At 42.1% G+C, this 20,935-nt stretch overlaps 1 protein-coding gene across 7 annotated transcripts in view; it reads right to left on the reverse strand.

Annotated features, from left to right (window-relative positions):
* SSBP2 (single stranded DNA binding protein 2) overlaps window positions 1-20,935 on the reverse strand; it is a 787,338-nt gene that overhangs the window by 150,936 nt on the left and 615,467 nt on the right. For 3 of the 7 annotated variants that reach the window (XM_085632414.1, XM_085632412.1, XM_085632413.1), the window contains exon 6: window positions 3,573-3,656. The exons of the other annotated variants lie outside the window; for them this stretch is intronic. In XM_085632414.1, coding sequence (XP_085488540.1) covers window positions 3,573-3,656 — 84 coding nt within the window. The remainder of the gene's footprint in view (window positions 1-3,572; window positions 3,657-20,935) is intronic. 7 annotated transcript variants of the gene reach the window in all.

Genomic DNA, 20,935 nt, shown 5'->3' on the forward strand with positions numbered 1-20,935 from the left:
TTCACCCAGAGTGCCCCTTCTGGTGAACTGCCTGCTGTCGAGTGGATATATAATCTGTATTGTTATGTGTTATTAATACCTCCCTATAAAACATTCAGGGGCCAATACGGCACCTAAACTGTAGAGATACTGGAAGGCAATGTGAAGGCTTGTAGAAATACTAGGTAGCAATGCTGCAGCCTGTGGAAATACATGGTACCGGAGAAATACTAGGAAGTAATTCTGTACCTCGCAGGGAGAAATAGTGGTACCTGTAGAAATACTAGAAAGTAATGGTACCTACGGAACACTAGGAAGTAATGCTGTACCCCGCAGGAAGAAATGGCAGCACCTGTAGCAACACTAGAAAGTAATGCTTGTTATAATGAGGGATCTTTCCCACCTGAATCACTATGATATGGGGTTTTGTGTGTTACCTTGACCATCACTACAATTATTAATGTTCTGCCTATTCGGTATGGACAAAACGAGAAAGTCAGAAATGTGAGATTCACAAAGCATCACATAACTACCCAATGACTTCTATGAAGGCTGCAAATTTTCTTGAGCACTACATAACATGGATGCATGTAATATTTTCACCAGGTCGAGTTTTTGGCATGCATAAGTGTCATGCAAGTGTGCATTTGCATATGAAACATTTTTCGCTTATCTATGACGAAATATTCTTCTCTATTGAGAAAACTCTTCTTATATATAACACCTTTAAATGGGTAGTAGTATCGTGCACCACCCTAGAAACACACATACTCCTGCCTGACAGGAGCGCATTTAGCTCTGAAAGGATAAGTTAGCACCCACAGATGTAGGTAGACTCGCTCATGTAAGTACAGAAACCAAACCACGGTCCTAAATTTGCAATTGTGAATATTCCACGATACTGTATTTATTTCCACATTAATTCAAGTGAGTCACCATGGTAAATTTATGCTCACAAAATACTTTTTCTGAGTTTAACCAAGGTACAGAAAATCTTCCCGGATGGGGTACACAGTATGATCCCAGTAAAGGTACATGCACAGCACTGTGGAGTAGTTATGGTCTAGTGAGAGTTTCTTATGAGATCTGCAGAGGTAATGCTTCACACAAGTTGAAATCACTAAAAATAATGTTAACTGTCTCAAATTAATGAACAAGCAAAACAATGAATCTTTTTTTATCTTGACATTTTAGAGTTTCTCTCCTTACCAAGAAATATCACGCTATCGTGGTAAGTGAGATTTTCATGCACTCCCCACATTTTGCCTAATATTAAATGCAAAAACAACAGTTGATGGACAGGATGCAGAACAATGTCATACATTCATCACAGTACAGAGATCTGGGCCTAAATCCAACTTTTTTTGATCACCATGCCATTCCAATTTGAAGCCAGCTATATGCAAATCAGTCTTGACCCTGTGCCTCATGGGAACAGTCCAGCCCAAACTGCCAAGCCAGGTCCTCCCTGTACTGGAAACAAGCATCCTAAAACCGGTTTTGGGGTTTCACCCCTCTTCAGCCAGGATAGCTTGATTCTAGTGGCATGGAGAGCACGGGACCCACATGGGATGGGTCTGCCCAGACGTGGGTCCCTTGCTCACTGTGCCACTGGACTCAAGCTAGCCTGGCTGAAGAAGGGTGCATAGCCTGAAACCGGTCCCAGGATGCTTGTTTCCGGTCCAGGGAGGACCTGGCCTGGCCTGGCAGTTCGGTCTGGACTGTTCCCATGGGGCATAGGGTCAAGACTGATTTGCATATGGCTGGGTCCAAACTGGGGTGGTGTAGTGGGCAAAAGAACGATGGATTTAACCCAGATCTTTTGACTGGGGGAGAATGTTTGCATTTTCAGCATTCCGTCCATCATATATTTGCTGTAATATACAATGCAAACATATAATGGCAAATCCTGGTAAAATATCACAGTAGTATTGTGACAGTATATTATATTCTCTCCTTCAAAAGAAGAACTATGGAAGAAAAAATTCTTAATCATGCCACTATTGGGAAGTAATGACCCAGTAAAGCTAGTATTTTTAGGTGATCACCTGTTTGCAAGGCCTTAATTAAGCATTAACAGCAATCACCACAAAATTAGGCATGAACAATTAACCTGTAATTCCAGTATGGTGTGATATGATCATAATTTTGGCTGGGTACTGTGTTCAAACTATCACCACATTTGTCACGTATTCTGCATTAATTTTCAGATTAATTGGGCATTGTGTAGAACTTAGGTCTAGCATTGTCTTATACTGTACAGGTGTGAGAGGGAGATACAATTACAAGTGGGCCTACCACAACCAACATTTTACCATCTTTTGACTAAACCATGACAGTTGTAGAGACACACACCCTACTACTGTGAGCCGTCTCATCCACAGCACATTAACAAATTGGAATTCCCTACTCGAACTCAAACAATGAGATGCTGCATGTACAAAAACTCCAAATAAATAAAAATAAGTAGACATTTAATCAACCTATTAGTCGCATGTAAAGTTTGAGAAAACCTCATTGTTCTGGCTTCCTGGTTGTTTTGTTGGTACGGTATACAATGGTATTCAAAGGATCGGACAGTGCTCCCTGCAGGATAAAGACTGGGGGGAAACACTACTCGGGGGGGATGGCCCACCACTGTATTTGGGCGAGCCCATTCAGCTTGGAAGTCCACCCTCTAATTCAGCAATGCCTCACTAGGGTCAGCTGAAGTACCCCAGAAAGCCAGACTAGGAAGGCACAGGTGATCAGTGTTGTTGGTGTGGAGCAATGATGGTATCACTGGTAGAGGGCTGGCTCTCAGGTTGGATGGTCTCTCAGGACTGTGGGCTAACCATCACTTGTCTCCTCAACCAAAATATCACACAAAGGCCGATTGTGAGTGTGAAGATCGGGCTACGCAAGCCTGCCACCAATTTAGTTTGCCAATTCTATAGTGTCTAGCATCCTCTGTCTTTGGGATAGCTAACCTAGAAGCTCAATAAGTTCTCCCCAGAAATATAGGAGGAAGAAAAGTGTAAGCCTTCCACTTCTGCGATAAGAGCTTTGTGCCAGGAACCTGCAATGGAAGGATTTTAGAGTCACAATGACCTCTCCAGCAGCTTCAACACTGCAATGGCTTTATGAACAGCGTACATAGCGGAGCAAGCAATCTTGCTTTCTAGGAACTGCCAAGTGGGAAGGAGGCGCACATTCTGTTGTGCATGCATAGTTTCGGAAGTTATGTCCTAAATGAAAAGAGACCTACACTGAATGATGAACTAGAGTTAATTGTTTTGCTCAATGTCTATAAAGTCTATACTACTGATGTTCCACTAATCAGAATAGATACAAACCATAATCAATTCTGAAATGTGAAAATGTGAAACGTATGCCGTCAGTAAATGACCTGAGGAATGTAATGCAGTTATCCATTATGTATTTATGTGAGTGATTACTTTTTTTTGCCAAAAAACATTCCAACCCAAACCACCCGTTCCCTACAAAAACAAATAAAAATGCCAACATGAATTAATGAATAAAACAGTTCTAATTGTAGATGAAGGCATTTACAAGATGCAGAGTCTGATTTCATGCTTTTGCATTGCTCTTACTAGGCATACACGCTGATCCTGACTCGCGTCAGCGGTCTGGTGGCATCTGTCATCACAGCACCACAAGCCCTCACGGCATAGGCGCTATAGAAATGGAATAAATAAATACACATATTAAATATCCAATGGAAAACCTTTGGCTACTGCTTTCCATATTTATCAGCTGTGGGGCTTATTGATAGTTGTGTATTTCACAGATATTTGTAATGGTGTGAAGAAAGAGTGACAAAGATGGGGTATTATTGACTTTTACCATCCTGGGACATATTTTAGACCTATGTGGTCGTCAACATTGCAGACAAATCTCTCCAGGGGCCTTCTGAAGTAGGAAAAGTCACAATCTGTAGTTTTGTCAAAGCTTTACTCTATTGCCATACACCTGGTAGTAACTAGTCATGAAAATCGCAGTGATCAACCGCTACAACTTACATATTGCTGTCGTGCAGAGGTCGTCCCATTATCTTGTTCAGTCAAGTACAGACTGTGATTTGCTTATTTTTGAAGTATCTACAAAGTCCGTTAAGAACATGGAAATGCATATCCAATTCTGCTTTTGCAAGTTGGCTCAGAAAGATAAGCTTCCGGATGTGGGTTACCGTATAAGCTTATCGATAACATATCTTCCAACTCGCGCTCATTTGGAGGGTGTCACCTTGGTTTGAATGATAGTCACCCTCATTAAAACGACATGCTTCCAGAGAATTCAATAGGATGATTCTCTTTGAAAGCCTGCATCATCCTCCTAAAATGGTGTATTGTTAATTCACTTTAATTGGATCATCGTCTTAAACAAATGAGGTCACTCTCATCCATGAGTCACCATACTGACAGGGACACAGCAATTACAATAGAAAATGCTCAGTGTTTTAGAAATATAGTAACATGAATTTTAATAGCCAGCGTAACCCCTGGATAAAGACTTTAAATGCAACTGAAATAATTTGTACCATATACGTTTAAAGCAAAAATGAATTGCGAAGACAAAACTACCTAATTAATTGGGGATGTGAAAAGTTTAAACTGATCTTTCAGCCTCTCAAGTGTCTAACAGTCCTCTGAACAAACCTGGAGCTCTGATGACATATGAACTAGGTTGCAGCCCTCTGACCACTTGGTGCCATGCAATACAACTAATTTATAAGATACCCATGTTTATTTGGAATCCGCTAAACCTCGGGTGAGTGGACTCACTCTTAGCTCCTTGGAAGGGACCACCAACTCAGGATGGGAACCTACTAGCTTGCTAAAGTGAGAAGTCCATTATGGGTTGCAATAGGGTTATTCTCCATCCTCCACACTATTCACATCTTATAGGAGCTAATGACTTTGATTATTTCAACATTTGCATATCCTACTCCAGATATCTACAGGTGAAATACAGATTCACTGTCACTTAGAGTAAAATCTGAGAAAACTATTTTGCTAAAAGAAAACTTTCCCAATCAATAGAGAATCAAGTGGAGGTACTGCTTTTAGTCAATTATCCATATGTTTATTCGTATTGCCTGGACCCTGTAACTATATCTAAGACACACCGGTCAGTAAAGTAATGAATGATGGTGCGCTTTCAAATGCTTTTTGCCTCTCAATACATTCTGTAGCACATACCATGCTACCTGTGCTTCCCCAAACATGGAGCTGAATTACCAGGTCTCTGATCATGGTACACACCAAAATATTACAACTGGCTGCACACCAAACTCCTTACGGAACACATCAACATATTTTAGCTGGTACAAAACCAAGTTAAAATATTTTAGATAGAGCTAATTAAATAAGGTAGCCCCTAAAGTGGTTGCGCTGGTTCTCCACTGAAGCAGGATTGAAATAGATATTATCAGCATCAATCACGAGGCATAATGGAATAGGACAAGAGTGAAAAACATTTCACCCATAACAGTTAGAAAATCAATGTTGATGTAAGTTATCTGTGTCTGTATATCAAAATATAGTAATGTAAGGCACAGGGGACATGGGGAAGATTTACGCAGCTAGAGGACTTTAATAAAGCCATAGCACTAATTTGTGATCAAAGCATCACTAGCTAGACTGAACAGAATGGTTCAGATCTAAGCAACTATAGTCTGACCTTCTGAAAACCAATACATGGTAAGACAAACTGTGCGCGGAAGATAAACCACAATTTATCAACTTGGACTGCATTAAATATAGCACTCAGTAACTTAACTAGAATCATCAACTTTTTGCTTACTGATGGAGGTCAGGAGACTGCACCGTTTTCAAGGCAGATCAGCCGAGCCGATTGATGGATGATATATATATATATATATATATTCACTTAAAAAAACCATAGGTTTCACACATGTTATAGTTAGCTGGACATTTCACTCGTAAAAAACCATTGCAATTCCCCCGTTATAGTTAGTTCAGATAACTATAACTCGCGCGACCGCCATCCACTGCTGATGACGTCACATATTACATCACTCATGACATGGTCAGTGACATCACTCATGACATCACTGATGACATCATCCTCGTGATAGAGTGGCAGTCACGCGAGTTATAGTTATCTGAACTAACTATAACGGGGGAATTTCGATGGTTTTTTACGGGTGAAATGTCCAGCTAACTATAACATGTGTGAAACCTATGGTTTTTTAAATGAATTTGCAAGGTTTTTTAAATGCTAATTCCTAACTATAACGTGTGTGAAACCTATGTTTTTTTTAGTGAATTTGTAAGGTTTTTTAAATGCTAATTTATGTATGTATTATTATATTTTTTATATATTTATTTTACAATAAACTACCTATGTATATAGTTATAGATTGACTGTATCCTGTAATATGGAATGGCTCAGCTCTTTTTTTTTGAATTTGGATAAAGTTGAACAGCATAGTTAATATCTTGTATAAACTTATAAACAGTTTAAAATGTTTTTTTTTTTAAAGTTTTTTTCACGGTGCTCGCACCCGGCGATTTTTTGAAACAATAAATAAATGTTTTTTTCACCCTTTCGGGGTCCTTCAGGGACCCCCTGACAAAGGCTAAGGGGTCAGGAACTCTCTACTCTGACCCCTTTTCACGTTCTCCACCTTTCTTTTTCACTGTCACACACAAAATGGCGACCGACACTTCCTGATTTCGACCGATTCGAATGTTGACTGACATCTAACCACCAATCAGAATTACGCTCGCGCACGTTATGGCGCACGTTATGACGTGCGCACGGTGTGCGCACGGTGCGCGCATATAGATATTTATGTACTTTTAACTGCAATTTTCTCAGGAACTACTGAACAGATTGACACCATATGTGCAAAAGGCACATGCCTGACCTGAGGACTACCTCTTTGCCAAATTTCAAGTAATTCTGTTCAGCCGTTCGGGCTGTACCTTCGACTAAAGGTCCTATGGGAAAATGCATGGGGAAAACGCGTTTTGGGACCCCCCTTTTTTCTCAGCCCCCGCTTGACGAATCACCCCGAGACTTTCAGGGTAGGAGCTGAGTGGAGCGCCCCATTAGTTTTGAAAATTTCGCCGAGGATTCGTCAACCGGCGCCAAAGTTATTCAAAATAGAATTTTCAGATTTCCTATGGGAACTCGGTCCCAACTATAACTATCTACTGGCGACCGCCAGTAGATAATATATATACACACACATATATATACATACATAATCGCAGTTGGTTACTGGAGGGAGACAACAGCCACTACAAATAATTGTGAAACACACCGCAAGGAAAACTGATCATTGAAAGTGATGTACTATAATCAGGAACCTATAACACATTCAAATGTTCGTGTATTTTAAGCCAGGAAGAAGCGAATGTTTTTTGCGAAACGTGTGTTGGCTTGGCTGTATTTCCTGGTTTCTGTTAAAGAAGATTTGAAACAAGTTGATGATTGAAAATGATGAAGATAAATTCTGTCGAATGTTGTGAATACAGAATAAACAACATGAATAATAAAATGTCAATGGACTACTTCAGTTGTAATTTGCATCTCTCTCAGTACATGATCTTTTGTACATTCAGTCTGTTGATCAGGGCTAGCCTTGCCTTCATCCTAGACCCTTCCTCTCTTGACATTTGACTTCGGGAAAATCTCCATGAACTCCTGTTTCTTCTGGAATCTTCTGCCGTGGATCCTTCAGCCTTTCTCCTAGAGGGTTTTTTTATTGCCTCGTAACTTTTTTCCTCCAGACCTGGGATTCCTTCCTGCAGACACCAGCTCTAACCTGTGCTGTATAAGTGCGGATCAAAGTGGGTACTGTAGGGTATCACCATTACCTTGGACAGCCCAGGAGGTTAAGAACTAGGAGGCGAAGTCCAAAACCAGCTGTTGACAAAGGAAGGAAATAATCTAAATTGGGTCACACAAAATTAGAGTCACAGGGATTTGTCGTCATTCTCCTCAGATTAGATGGAAAATTACTAAACTTTCCTGCATCTCTGCACATAGCCCAAAGGCTCAAAAACGTTTTCTGGACCTAAAAGCATATTCAAAGAGCCCATGAAGAATGTCAACCGATCAATCAGACTGTCCACCCTGTGACCAATCAGATAGACATGAATTTAAATGCCACCTCCTATGCAGATGCTGGACACAATCACTACAGGCAACATTAGGCACAGTGGAGAAGTGTGGTGGGAGAGTAGAAAGGAGGGCCATTTTACGACTACAGCGGCCTGCAACAGGCCATACCACCCACTTCCAACAGTAAGTGGAATCCTTGTCACTGCTAACTTTGGCTAATAACATGGGTATGGCTCACTGCCTGCGAGGGAAAACATTTTTTTCAGCACATATACAATGTATTGTTCCAGGTGTGGTAGCACACCGTAAACAGAAAGGAAAAACGTTTTCTTCACTATTTGGTTCCTTACAGACCACGTTTTAAAAGTAATAATTTACAGTAGGTATATTATGAGAGATTTAGGTTCTAATTATTTTAATTACGGAGAGTTGCAAAGTCCAATGTTTTTCCAGTATAAGCGTAATCAGTAGATGCTCAGACACGATATAAAGCTTTTACACATAAGCCGAGGGCTGCCAGAAGTTGAGGTTTGACTACAGAGATTACAAGAAGGACAACTATAAGCACAGGCAAAGAGAAAGCACCTCCAGTAAAGCAGTGCACATTCGGAGGAGCCGACTTGTGGGTTTCACAAACCAGTGGCGTAACAATAGTCCCTGAGTTCCAGGGGCCCCACTCCCGTCACTGTTCATGGGCAGGCCCCTTCCATGCACGTTGCAGGGGGGCCCCGCAAGTTTCATTACGCCACTGACGCAAGCGATAAAGGTTATAAAATATGGAATGCAACCACACCCATGAGCAATTTTGGGGGCACTTTTGCATTTAACACAAGTGCACCACTGCAGACTAAGTCATAAAACTAATGATCACACACCACAGCTTGAGACTGAAAAGTTACAGGTAACGCATACTGTGTACCAAGCACAATTAAAACAATAGCAGGCACGGGCAGTATAAAATGGGCTATGTTTGGGTTAACAAGCAAACACCCCTAAACTGTGCATAACCCACTCATGTAGTAAATACAGACACCATAAAGGCCATTTGTAAAGTATGAAGCAAACACAAGGAGATGATGGACGGAGAGCCGAAACTTTTCTGACACTCACCTCCCAGTCACCGATTTGGGTTAAATCCATCATCGTTCTTTAGTTCACTTCACCACCCCAGTTCAGACCCAGCCATATACAAATCAGTCTTGACCCTGTTCCTTATGGGAACAGTCCGGCCCGAACTGGCAAGCCAGATCTTCCCTGGACTGGAAACAAGTATCCTGGGACCGGTTTTGGGGTAACACCCCTCATCAGCCAGGCTAGCTTGCATCCAGTGGCAAAGTGAGCATGGGACCCACAACTGGGCATACCCTGCCAACTTAGGTCGAACAGAGCAAACACAAGGAGATGATGGATGGAGCGCTGACACTTTTAGATCATACGCTGTGTGGGCCAGGTACAGGTAGGGACAGGTGAAAGCTGCAGATTATCTCTGGGATAGCCTAAGTGGAATACACAGTTCACAGCTTGTGACTGAGTCTTGTTCACCACCTTGATACATGGACAACCGGCCTACCTTTCTAGAATATATAGAATGACCTGCCATGCAATAGCACTATAAAACCCAAAAGATTCATTGGCTAAACTGCAGATGAGTGGAAGTTGTAATAACAGCCAAAGGAATAAACATGATCAACATAAATTAATAAAAATAAACAAATCTAACACTTTGAAAAAACACCAGTAAGAGTGATATGAAGGTTACAGAGAAAAGCTTAAAAACGAAACGCTGAAACGGTCTTTTAAGTATAGCTGTGCAACCATACTTTACATCCAATGCACTGTCAACAACATCCTAGATGATCCAAGAGACACCAGTGAATACATCCCATATAACACCAATGCCTATCGTTGTGCCTAAAAATCTCTAAAACGGAGCACTAATTTACTAGTGTCACTAAGTCATTGTACTCTTGAACAGAAGTTATCAATGACTTACTATGCCAATATCACCACACAACAAATAGGGAAAGTAGGGAAGAGAGATACCTCGGTCCTCTATATACAAATACCAAAAAGAGGTATCTCAAACTATCTACATCAAAAAAGGGCATCTCCCTAAACAAGAGGGACAGAACTTCAAAGGGAGGCAGAACTCGTGTATGCCTAAGACAAGAGTTTGTGCCGGGAAGGTAATGAAAGCTTTAGAAAGCAGGCAAGGCTACCGACTAACTTTACACTGGTCGCCGTTAACACTCTTTCAGCTTTGTGATTCAACTCAAATGCTATATAAAACACCATACAGAAAATCAATTGGGGGGACTACAGTCACTTCTTTTCTAGAGGAGAGAAGATAAATTTATCTTGGTGGGTTGAATTAAAAAAAAAACACATGGCACACCCTGGTGTCCAATAAAGCACAGGCGATCAGTAACGTGCAGGCTGTACTGAACGTTGTGTGTGAATTCGCAGCATCCTTCAAAGCACATCAGACATCTTTCCTTGCTCCCGCCATTCCGGCCCATTCACTGCAAACACTCCCTCAAGTCCACGCAATTAGAGAAAATTCGGAAAAATGTTTACGTACTGATAGATGAGGCCCACAAAAGTAACGGCCACAGCAGGTCGACCCTAATCACAGAGAACGTAAAAACTACCATCACTAGGTGGCGCAAAATCACCGTCAAACATATTACCTACCACAAGCAGGCTTTTTCTAAATGAAAATGTTCTTTTAACTTTGTAAACGGTGCCTCCCTCCTCCGGCTCACCAATTGTGAAATATGCAAAGATTAGACCAGGGACGGACTTCAGCATGGGCGAGCTAGACCCAGGCCGCCAATTTTCTGAGGGGCGCATGGAGCTGTGTGCATTAAGGTTATGCCACTAGCAGCACCCTTCTCATCTTGCTCCAGCCTGGTCCTTGTCCCTGCCTGTTCGTTTCTGTACGACTTGCCATTATGCGTCGCTATTCATTTTGTTATGGTGCATTACAATGAAAACCATAAAAATGCAGTTTCATCATTCATTTTTCACGTCGAAATATAAGGTAATCAGTTAATAAACATTTTAAATTCATTATTTTATGAACCCTGCTATTTCTACATATCCAAGCACACTTTTACGGTACTGGTTCTTCTAATTTCCTCAGTTTCCAGTGTTTTTCTAAACGTGTGCAAAGTGCAGATTAGAATTTTGTCGTCATCTTTAGTTTGTGCCATGTAAAGTCTAATCAGGTTTTATGCTATAACAACATCATTTCTTATGCAGATGACACAGCTTATGCTGGCATTCCAACAGCTTGATGATACCATAGTCGATAACTTCCAGGGACGTCTCTCTGCAGTCGCTACTAGGTGCATAGCAGTTGTCTGAAGCTAAATTCGGACAAATCAGAAATCTTAGTCTTTGACTCATCTTTCTTGTTAAGACACCACAAGACTATGGCCCACAGAGCAGGGGATGGCCTTCCACCCCTCATCAGTTGCAAATCTCTTGGGGTTCTATTGGATACAGCCCAATCATTGAAAGCATAGGTGCAGGTCACAGCCCTTTGCTTTTTACTTCTTAAATATTTACGGAAGACCTTGAAATATCTCCCATTGGCTAACTGATTAATTACATTTAGAATGGATTATGCCAATGTACTTTATCTTGGAGCCCCTCTGGAGCTGGTAAACCTTTTTCATTGAGTTCAGAATGCAGCGGCCCGCCTAGTTTTAAACATTGCTAAAAGGCAATTCATCTGGCTAGCTCTGAAACAACTGCATTGGTTGTCCATCAAATTGAGAGTCAAATTCAAAGCACTTCTGATTATTCACAGGTCATTTTACAATAATGTCCCTCGGTATATTCAGAAAAGTCAACAAAAAAAATTCCTGCAAGCCAGGGCACTTCCCGCTGCTAATCAAAACTTGTTATGCATACCTCAAGTGCATAAAACCAGAGCAGGGGGCAGATCGTTCTTCTTGCTGGCACCTAGCCTCTGGAATTCTTTACACGACCAAGTTTTCCTACAAGGAAAGTATTTAAGGCACATTTGAAGACCTTCCTGTTTCTTGAGATGTAATTTAGTCCTGCTTACATTGTCTGCAAAGCGCTGGGGCGCTTCCCTGGAAGCAGCCGTTGTGCTATATACAATTACTTTCATTCATTCACTAAAGTAACCTTTGCTTTATTCTGTACTTTTCATTTTAAGAATGTATGAACTACAAGTGAAAAGAGCAGCCCAGGTTTGACAGATTCGGAATTTAGTAAACTCCTGGAGTAGTCAACCTCCGCATTCATACAGTGTGCCCATTTTAAACTCAGAAGCCAATTAACATGCATTGATAGGGTGGTTTCAGTTAAGCCACTCATCAAATCGGACTAGTGCAGGACGCAATTCACTGCCCCAGAAAGCACTATGCTTCGGCCACCTCTCCCAGGGCTGTGGGTGCAGCCCGGCGGTGACTGCAGGCGAAGATGCAACCTTTACTTTATTACAAAGGGTGATAAAAAAACAGGAGCATTTCGAGCAGTTTGTCGTGATGGAACACTGCCAGCAGCACTGAAAATTCTACAGCTTAATGCCAGGAGACAAGAAGAGTTCCACGTTGCTCGGCAACGTCCCACGATGACCTCCAACAATGCCGTGCAAAGTCACTCTACTCAAAAACCTCACATTTTCATCTTCAAGAACCATACTTTAGGAATGCGGGCAACATGGCAATTCACAGAACACAGACACAGGTGTCTGTGTGTGAGATAAGTGCCGGCAAATAATAAAACGGCAGAGAGGATGAAACAAGGATTCGTAAAGCAATGCTACTCACAGGTGTGTAATGCAGTGTCTGCACTTTAGAGGATTCCGTTAAAAATAGAGTGCGGCTACCACCCACGCGGCCCCCACGGCATATACTTATGACAGGGAGGCAGCAGCAGCAAGTGCTTCATCTTCCAAGATGGCTGCTGATCTATGGAAATAACCAATATTTAGAAAGTGCTGGACGGCAAGTGACGGCGTGCCAAATGTCACCTTCTTTAGAGTTACAGACTGTGCCCTTGAACAGATTTATGCCTCAATGAAATAAGAATAGGGCAACTATTGAGAAGCGTATCCATTTTTTGATTGACAAACTTGAATCAACATACCTACAGAGGATTGTTGGTATTTGTGTGCTAAATATTCCAAGAGGATTAAGATTCTTGAGAAGCAGGGAATTGAATAATCATTCAAACGTAAGAAAAAGTCTACATCTTGAGATCAACAATGGTGATTTTTGATTGGTAGGCCTATTCTTGTATAATGGGAGAGGTATGGTGCAGCGACCAAAGCGGCAGACTCCAGAGCATGAGGCTCGATGTTCAATCCGCTGTGCCGGCAGCAGCTCAGCATCATGTGACTCTGGGCAATAGCTCACTTAATCTCCCCGACGCCCCCTCAGCGCCTGGGTCCCCTTAAGGGTGATTAGTGCGTGCCTTAAAAATGTGTAAAAGTGGAATTATAGTGTAAGGTTTTGTAGAGCACATGCTCAAGCACGGCTGTGGCACCTTGGCAGTTAGGTGCGTGGGGAGGTTTACTGCCGAAGTGCTGTAATATTGTGTATGTATTCTTGGAGCGCTCTCGTGCTACCGGCGCAAGAGTGACTCGTGCTGCATGCGTTTCTTCAAACTCCGCTCCACGATCTGGTGCAGAACGATGCGTGCCAGGATTCTACCAACGTTAATCACTTGGTGGAGATCCTGGTATGCAGCGGGAGCGCCCGGCTGTGGGTGCTCTTAAACCTGAATTTACTTACCGGATTGCCGTGAAAAATAACATTTATTTCATTTGGCGACAAACGGGAGTTTACAGTGGCGGCTTGTGACATTTGAAAGTTGTGGGGCGTAGAAGCTGTTGAGTGTTATGTCGCAAGCGAAGTGATCGAGCCTATTATAAAGCAGGTTTGGAGGGAGTTCTTTTTTTCTTTAAACAGTGGGCAAATCTTTGCTTTATAATATCAGAAGTGCATGATTGAGAAAATGTAGGTGTAGGGAAAGCATGGCGGCTGGTGAAAGAACGCAGCAAACCCGGGAAGAGGAACGAGACGTGCGTCCCAGCGGGGGCCCTGCAGGCCCTAGTTGGAGATGCTGAGAAGCACATGTTATTTTAGAGGCCTGCCCAGAAGAAGCCTTTAAAATAACTGTCGCAGACGAGTCGTGCATGCTGGCCATGCACGAGCCATTGCAACCTTTGGCAATGAGCACCCAGGGTTTAATTTTTAGACACAGCACGTTTTTATTTCTTCACAGGGGCCAGTCTCTGCTACGCTGATTATTGTGGAGTTATCCTAGCTGTTATTAATTGTACTGATCATTTCACAGCCTTTCTTAGAATCAGCTTTGGACGGGGTAGCATTTCTGATCACAGTAGTTGTTGCATCAAAAACACAGGGTTGGGGGTAGAAGCGAGGTTAATTTAGTAGTGAGAACTGGATTTCGTTCGATGGTAAAATGATTGCAGCTCTCGAGGGTGCATTTGATGACAGCAGAACACAGTTTTGTTTATGGGAACATACTTTTAACTCCTCGGCGACAGTCTGAGGCTTAACCATTAACCGACTGCGCTGCGCAGAGATCCGGATGAACGTATACAGTTTGCATTTTAGGACAATAATTTGACATCTTTAGCGCCTCCCAGGGCAAATCATATTCGCCTTATACTTTTAAGTGCTGCCCACTGTTCATGCATTGTAAAAATGCGAATTTAAAGCTTTTTTTTTTCTCAATACAATAATAATTTGATATTTTTAATATGTATTGCTATGGCTTGCTGAAAGCAATACTGCTTGCTTGATTGCACTGCTGCCAAGTGATACTAAAGCATGAACACACACGCATATTATATATTAAAATACACTCTTTAAATTGATCGCATCGTCACTCACAATCTCGTATTACTGTTTATGGGGGGGTTTCCCATGCCCTCCCTCACACCGTGGTATCAGAACGGCAGGGAACGGAACACATTACACAGCAAGGGTGTGTAAGCCTTAAGGCCGGAAAAATGAGGGCGGATCCCCTGCTGCACGAGGCAGGTGTCAGAGAATCAGTGCTCAAGTTGCAATGCTCAGCACTGGCTTTTGGGCTAAGCTTCTAGGCGCAGGTTGGCATCTCACGAGCCAGCCGCGCAGTCTGCACAACACACCCTCGGCCCCAGAACTTTGACAGGCGCCATAAAAACTCACCCCCGCAAGCCTCCCCTTTTGTCTGCCTCTGCCCTGCTTTTTCCATTAAGCCTGATGTTAATCTCCTGCCGCCGACCACGGGTCACAAAATGGAGCTAATTAGGCTGCAGCCCGCGAACCGGGTGAGACCTTCGCTAGAAGTTAACAGTCGCGGCCAGCATAATGGGCGGGGGGGGGTAGAAATGGGGTAGTCAGGTGGGGTATGGGGGGAGGCGGGAGGGGTTAAATAACTTACTAATACTTCAAAATATTAAATAAAACTTACAGAGCTTCTGGATGGGTCCGACGACTTCCGACTCCCGCCGTCCGGTCCAGCGCCAATTCCTGCAGCTCCTCCTCGTCAACTGGAAACGAAAGGCCGCCTCGCTCTGGAAAGGCCGCCTCCCTCCCTCCACCAATCACAATGCTGGTGAGGCGCTGGGGAGAGCGCCCCAGCCGCGCCATTTTCTCCCGCATAGAGAAACATGGAGAGTGGGCGGTCGTGCTTGAGGGCAGGGGGGGGGAGTGGCTTACCCACTGTTGTGGGTATTGACTGTTTGGTCGGCTTAGGGCCGACGGCCAAACATTCAGTATCTACAACAGTGGGTAAGCCACTCCCCCCCGCCCTCGAGCATGACCGCCCACCCTCCCGCCCCCAACCAAGCACAGAGGCACTTCTGCTTTCTCGCAATGCGAGAAGGCAGAAACATAAATGGTCGTTTTTACCATTTATGTTTCTGCCTTCTCGCACCGCGAGAAAGCAGTGGGGCAACGCCCTAATGGGGGAGCCGCCACTGGGAGTTTATCCACGCATCCGGCACCCACCAGCCAAATTCAAAATTTCATGGAAGCATTTGCGAAGCATCGCCGCTCCCTGCTCTTCATTACTCGTCAGTAAAAAGATTCATCACTTCAGTGACAAACGGACTTCCGCTTTTCCCACATCTTCTTTGGTGAATTTCAGGAGACTCCAAATTGCTGTGTAACCCCCCCCCCTCTCCAGCGTCATCATTGCTGCCTGATGTCACAGTAGCCCCGCCCCTTCAGCATCATCACGTCAGCAGCCATCTTTGTTTGGGCCACATTTCAAGTCTTCGGATCCTAACACCTGATTCACACGCAGATATGATCCAGCCTGTTTACTCACACGGTGACAGGCACACCTTTTGATTCTCATAATTTTTAAAGTTTCTCCAATTATTGAGCCTTCATACACGGTGATAGTCTCACCTTATTCATCTATTCTTCACCACTGTTTTCTCACCTTGGAGTCTTCATATTCGGTGATAGGCTCACCTTCACTGATATATATTTAAAAAAACTTATTAGTATACTTACTGAACGACTAATACATTTAAACAATTTAGGAGTACAAACACATTTTACTTGTTTTATTGTTATTTATTGCTTACTTACTGAAAGTTATGGCTACTTCTCAGCAATTTGCTCAACCTCCTCCTTTTTTACATCACCCAGGTAAACCTTCCTTGGCGTCAATGGGTTAAAGCTTTTGAAAATCATATTGTTGCCATAGACACTAACATTTTCTCCAGCTCGCAAGGTTTCATTTCTTTACGGCTGTTAGGGACTCGCAGCACAGCATGTGTTTGAAAACTTACCCAAGTTTCCCACTCCCCCTGGTGAAGCTGGGGATGCAGATCATTCGAATCCCTACAAAGAAGCTTTATCTCGCTTGGCAAAACACTATGACCAAGAATCAAACATAATGCTTGAAAGACAACTTCCAAAGAAGGAAACAACGCGAGGATGATCAGTCGATGAGTATATTGCTGCATTACGAGTTCTTGCATCAACTTGTGAGTTTGAGTCAGATCCAGAGATCTATATACGTGATCAATTTGTTTTCTCTTGTTATTCGAGAAAAATACAAGAGCGCCTTCTCAGCTGCATAAAACCATCTCTACAAGACACAACTGATATCGCAAAGAGCATTGAGAGGTCTATTGTTACATCCAACTCTTTCAAGTAAACTTCATTTGATCCTGGAAATTCCGTTAATGCTGTTAACGTGAACAAATCTTTTAAACCTTTTAAAAGGGAACACAATTTGCTTTAGATGTGGTTCCAGATCACATCTTGGCAACTATCCTATGTGTCCCGCTTCAGGAAAGAAATGTTTTTTATGCAAAAAAATTGGTCATTTTCAAGGTGTTTGCAGATCTGCCAAGAGACCTACCAGAGTCAATAGTGTGGAATTTACAGAATCTCTCGAAGATTGTACTGACCAATTTCATGACATGATTGTTTCAATTGAATGTAATTCGGTTTTCAATCCCCACTATGTCAAAAGGTCCATTAGGTGTTGCATTATTTGGAAAAATTGAGAATTCCATTATGGCAGATTCTGTTTCACCTATAACTATTTTATCTGATGTCATGTTTCTTGAGAAATGGCAAGGTTCCATTGGGTTGACCAAAACAGATATCAATCCAAAAGCATTTGGAGAATTTGATATTGAAATGATGGGTTACTTTAATTCAAGGTTAGAATGTCTAGGAAAGTCAATTTATACAAATGTTTATGTCGCAGTCAAAGGACGCAATATAGTTGGCTGGCAGGACCTTGCTAGAATGGGTTTGCACCTTGTTCCTGGTTCAGATAATCCCATTGTGCTTGGTGATCTTCCTCAAGGTAATTCCCCAGCTGGTTGGCCAGAAAGCGAAGAAAGCACATTGGATTGTGTCAATATCACTGATCACTCACACGATGTCAAAAAAGATTTGGACTGGTTTCCTAATTTGTTTTCCAACAAGTTAGTCACTGTCAAGGGCTTTCAACATCAAATAAAACTTAAGGCTCATGCTCAACCTTTTGTACATAATGTTCGCCCTTTACCGCTTAGTGCCAGGGAAGAGCTTAAGTCAGTACTAAAGAAGTTATGTGATGAAGAGGTCATTGCACCATGTGACTTTTCAGAATGGGTTTCTCCCATCGTTATTGTCCGAAACAAATCTGGCGAGGTCAAGCTATGTGCGGACTTGCGCACCTTAAATAAAAACATTTTAATCGAATGTCATCCCCTCCCCAAAATCCATGAACTTCTGGCCAGCTTAGGGGGTGCCAAATTATTTCCCATAATAGACCTGTGCTCAGCTTATCACCAGATTCAGTTGCCAAAAGATTCACAGGACCTCACTACTTTCGTCACACCTTTTGGGGTCTACAAATATCTCAGACTTACCTTCGGCCTGGCCTCCACGGCCATCGTTTTTCAGAAAATGATGGACAATCTTTTTCAAGAAACGCCGGGGGTTCAGGCCTATCAAGATGACATTCTTGTTTTTGCCAATGACTGGGAAACACATTTAAAAAATCTTACTTGTGTTTTAAGCAAATTGAATGATACAGGAATGACCATCAGATCTGACAAATGTCAATTTGGCGCACAACAGTTGGATTACTTGGGTCATACTTTGTCATCTCAAGGAATCAAACAAAAGTGATCACTTATCAAGGCCATCAGTCATGCTGTTCCCCCTAAAGACAAGAATTCTTTTCGATCATTTTTGGGATTGGCAGAGTACTATGCCCGCTTTGTTAAGGGATTTGCTCAAACTGTTGAGCCTTTGCGTGCCTTATTGCGCAAATGATCAAAGTTTCTTTGGTCTGATGAAGTATCATCTTCATTTGATCAAAGCAAAAAACTCACTGTTGAAGCACCCGCACTTCATGCTTTTCAAGAGGATTCTAAATGTTTTATTATGGTGGATACTAGCCTTACAGGGTTGGGTGCAGTTCTGGGTCAGTGGGTCGCTGAAAAGGAACACACCAACATTTTCATCAAGAATGCTTAAGTCTTCTGAGACTCATTACAGTACAATTGAACGCGAGGCGCTCGCCTGCGTTTGGGCAATTGAGAAGTTTAGAAATTAAATTTGGGGGCGTGAATTTGAATTGTTCACCGACCACAAACCCCTTACACATTTACTTAATGGCAATGGGCTTGGGAGGACCTCAGCCAGATTGGTCAGATTACTTTCAAAATCACAAGAATTTCATTTCTCCATCAAGCATATTTCTGGTGGAAAGAATTTCAGGGATGATTACCTTTCACGCATTGCATTTCAGGATATTTCAGATGTTGAGAGTATTGAAGATACAGAGTGTGTGGTGGCGGCACTTGATGTGGTTAGAGAATGCCCAAATATTTCTGAACAAGTATGGCTAGAAGCCTATGGCATGGATGATATTCTTAAACTTGTCATGGAATATATTGTAAAGGGTTGGCCTGAAAGCAGGAAACTTTGCAATGAGTTCAAGGCCTTTTCAATAGTTGCCTCTGAACTCTCCTTGGTCAATGGTATGGTTACGAGACAGGATTCTTTTGCTCCCCCGTCAAGTTTAAGAGAAGATATCATTAAATGTGTACATCATGGTCATTTAGGCATTTCGATAACCTCACAACTCATTAAGTTGTATTATTGGTGGCCATCTTTAGAAGCCCAGGGCAAGTTTCATGTTGATTCATGTCCAGAATGCCTCTTGTCAGATAAGAAATGGAAAGTCATGAAAACGCCCTTACATCCTGTTCCATTTCCGAACAAACCTTGGGACAAGGTTGAAGTAGTTTTTTCGGGTCCTTATGACCTTTCATCTCATGACTTAAAGTTTTTGATCTTGTTGATTGATTATCATTCAAAATGGATTTATCATATGTTTTGTGATTCACCTAGTTCCACTAATGCCATCAAATTTTTGAGGAAAGTGTTTTCCATTGAGGGTTCACCTTCCATTATGGTTACTGACAATGGTTCACATTTCATTTCTCAGAAATTTTCTGCATTTTTAGCAGAGAAGGATGTTAATCATTTCAAGGTTGCCTTATATTCACCATCTTCCAATGGTTTGGTGGATAGGGCAAACAGATTAGTCAAGGATGCCATTCAAGCAGCCCTTTCCTCATGAAAGAATGTTCAAGATTTCCTTGATGACAAATGATGGTCATATAACATTTCGCCACATTGCACCACTGGTCTTCCGCCTATTTCTCTGTTGAGAGGTAGAAATGTTCACACTACTTTGTGTCCCAATTGGTTGCAAGATAAACATTTCAAGGATACACCTGTTGATAAAAATCTTGCGTCTCGAGTTTTAGAAAAACAAGGTTACCTGAAATCTGTTCATAATCAAGGAAAATCTTTTAAAATACCGATTTGAAATTCAACGATTGGGTTCTCATTAAAAATCCAAAAAAGGTGACTAAGGGGCAGTCTAAGTTTTCCTCACCTGTACAAGTCACAAATGTGAGCAAAGGCTCAGCACTACTTGGTTCTAGGGGAAGGTGGAACAAGAGATCACTTGTGCGGCTTTTTGACTCACAAGTTGCCTCTTTACTCCAGTTATCCAAACAGGAGGTGGAACAATGCGACTGGACAAACTGGTTGCGTGATCCTTCATCTGTTATTTCTTCGTTTGCCTCTCAAGATGATTCAGTGAAGTCTACTGGAGCGCAGTGTTTTATACACAATACTTTGCATGATTCTGCTTCTTTTGATATGACTAGACAGGCATCTTCTTCACATGTTGATTTGAGCACCCGTCAAAGAAAATTGCCTGTTAAATTTAATGACTATGTTTTGTCTTAAGGAAATGATTTTCTTATTATGACAATGTTTTATATTAGTCATAACTTGTTTTCTTTTCAGGTTCTTATTTA

Source organism: Triturus cristatus, chromosome 2_1 (genome assembly GCF_964204655.1).
Source record: "Triturus cristatus chromosome 2_1, aTriCri1.1, whole genome shotgun sequence".
NCBI lineage: Eukaryota > Metazoa > Chordata > Amphibia > Caudata > Salamandridae > Triturus > Triturus cristatus.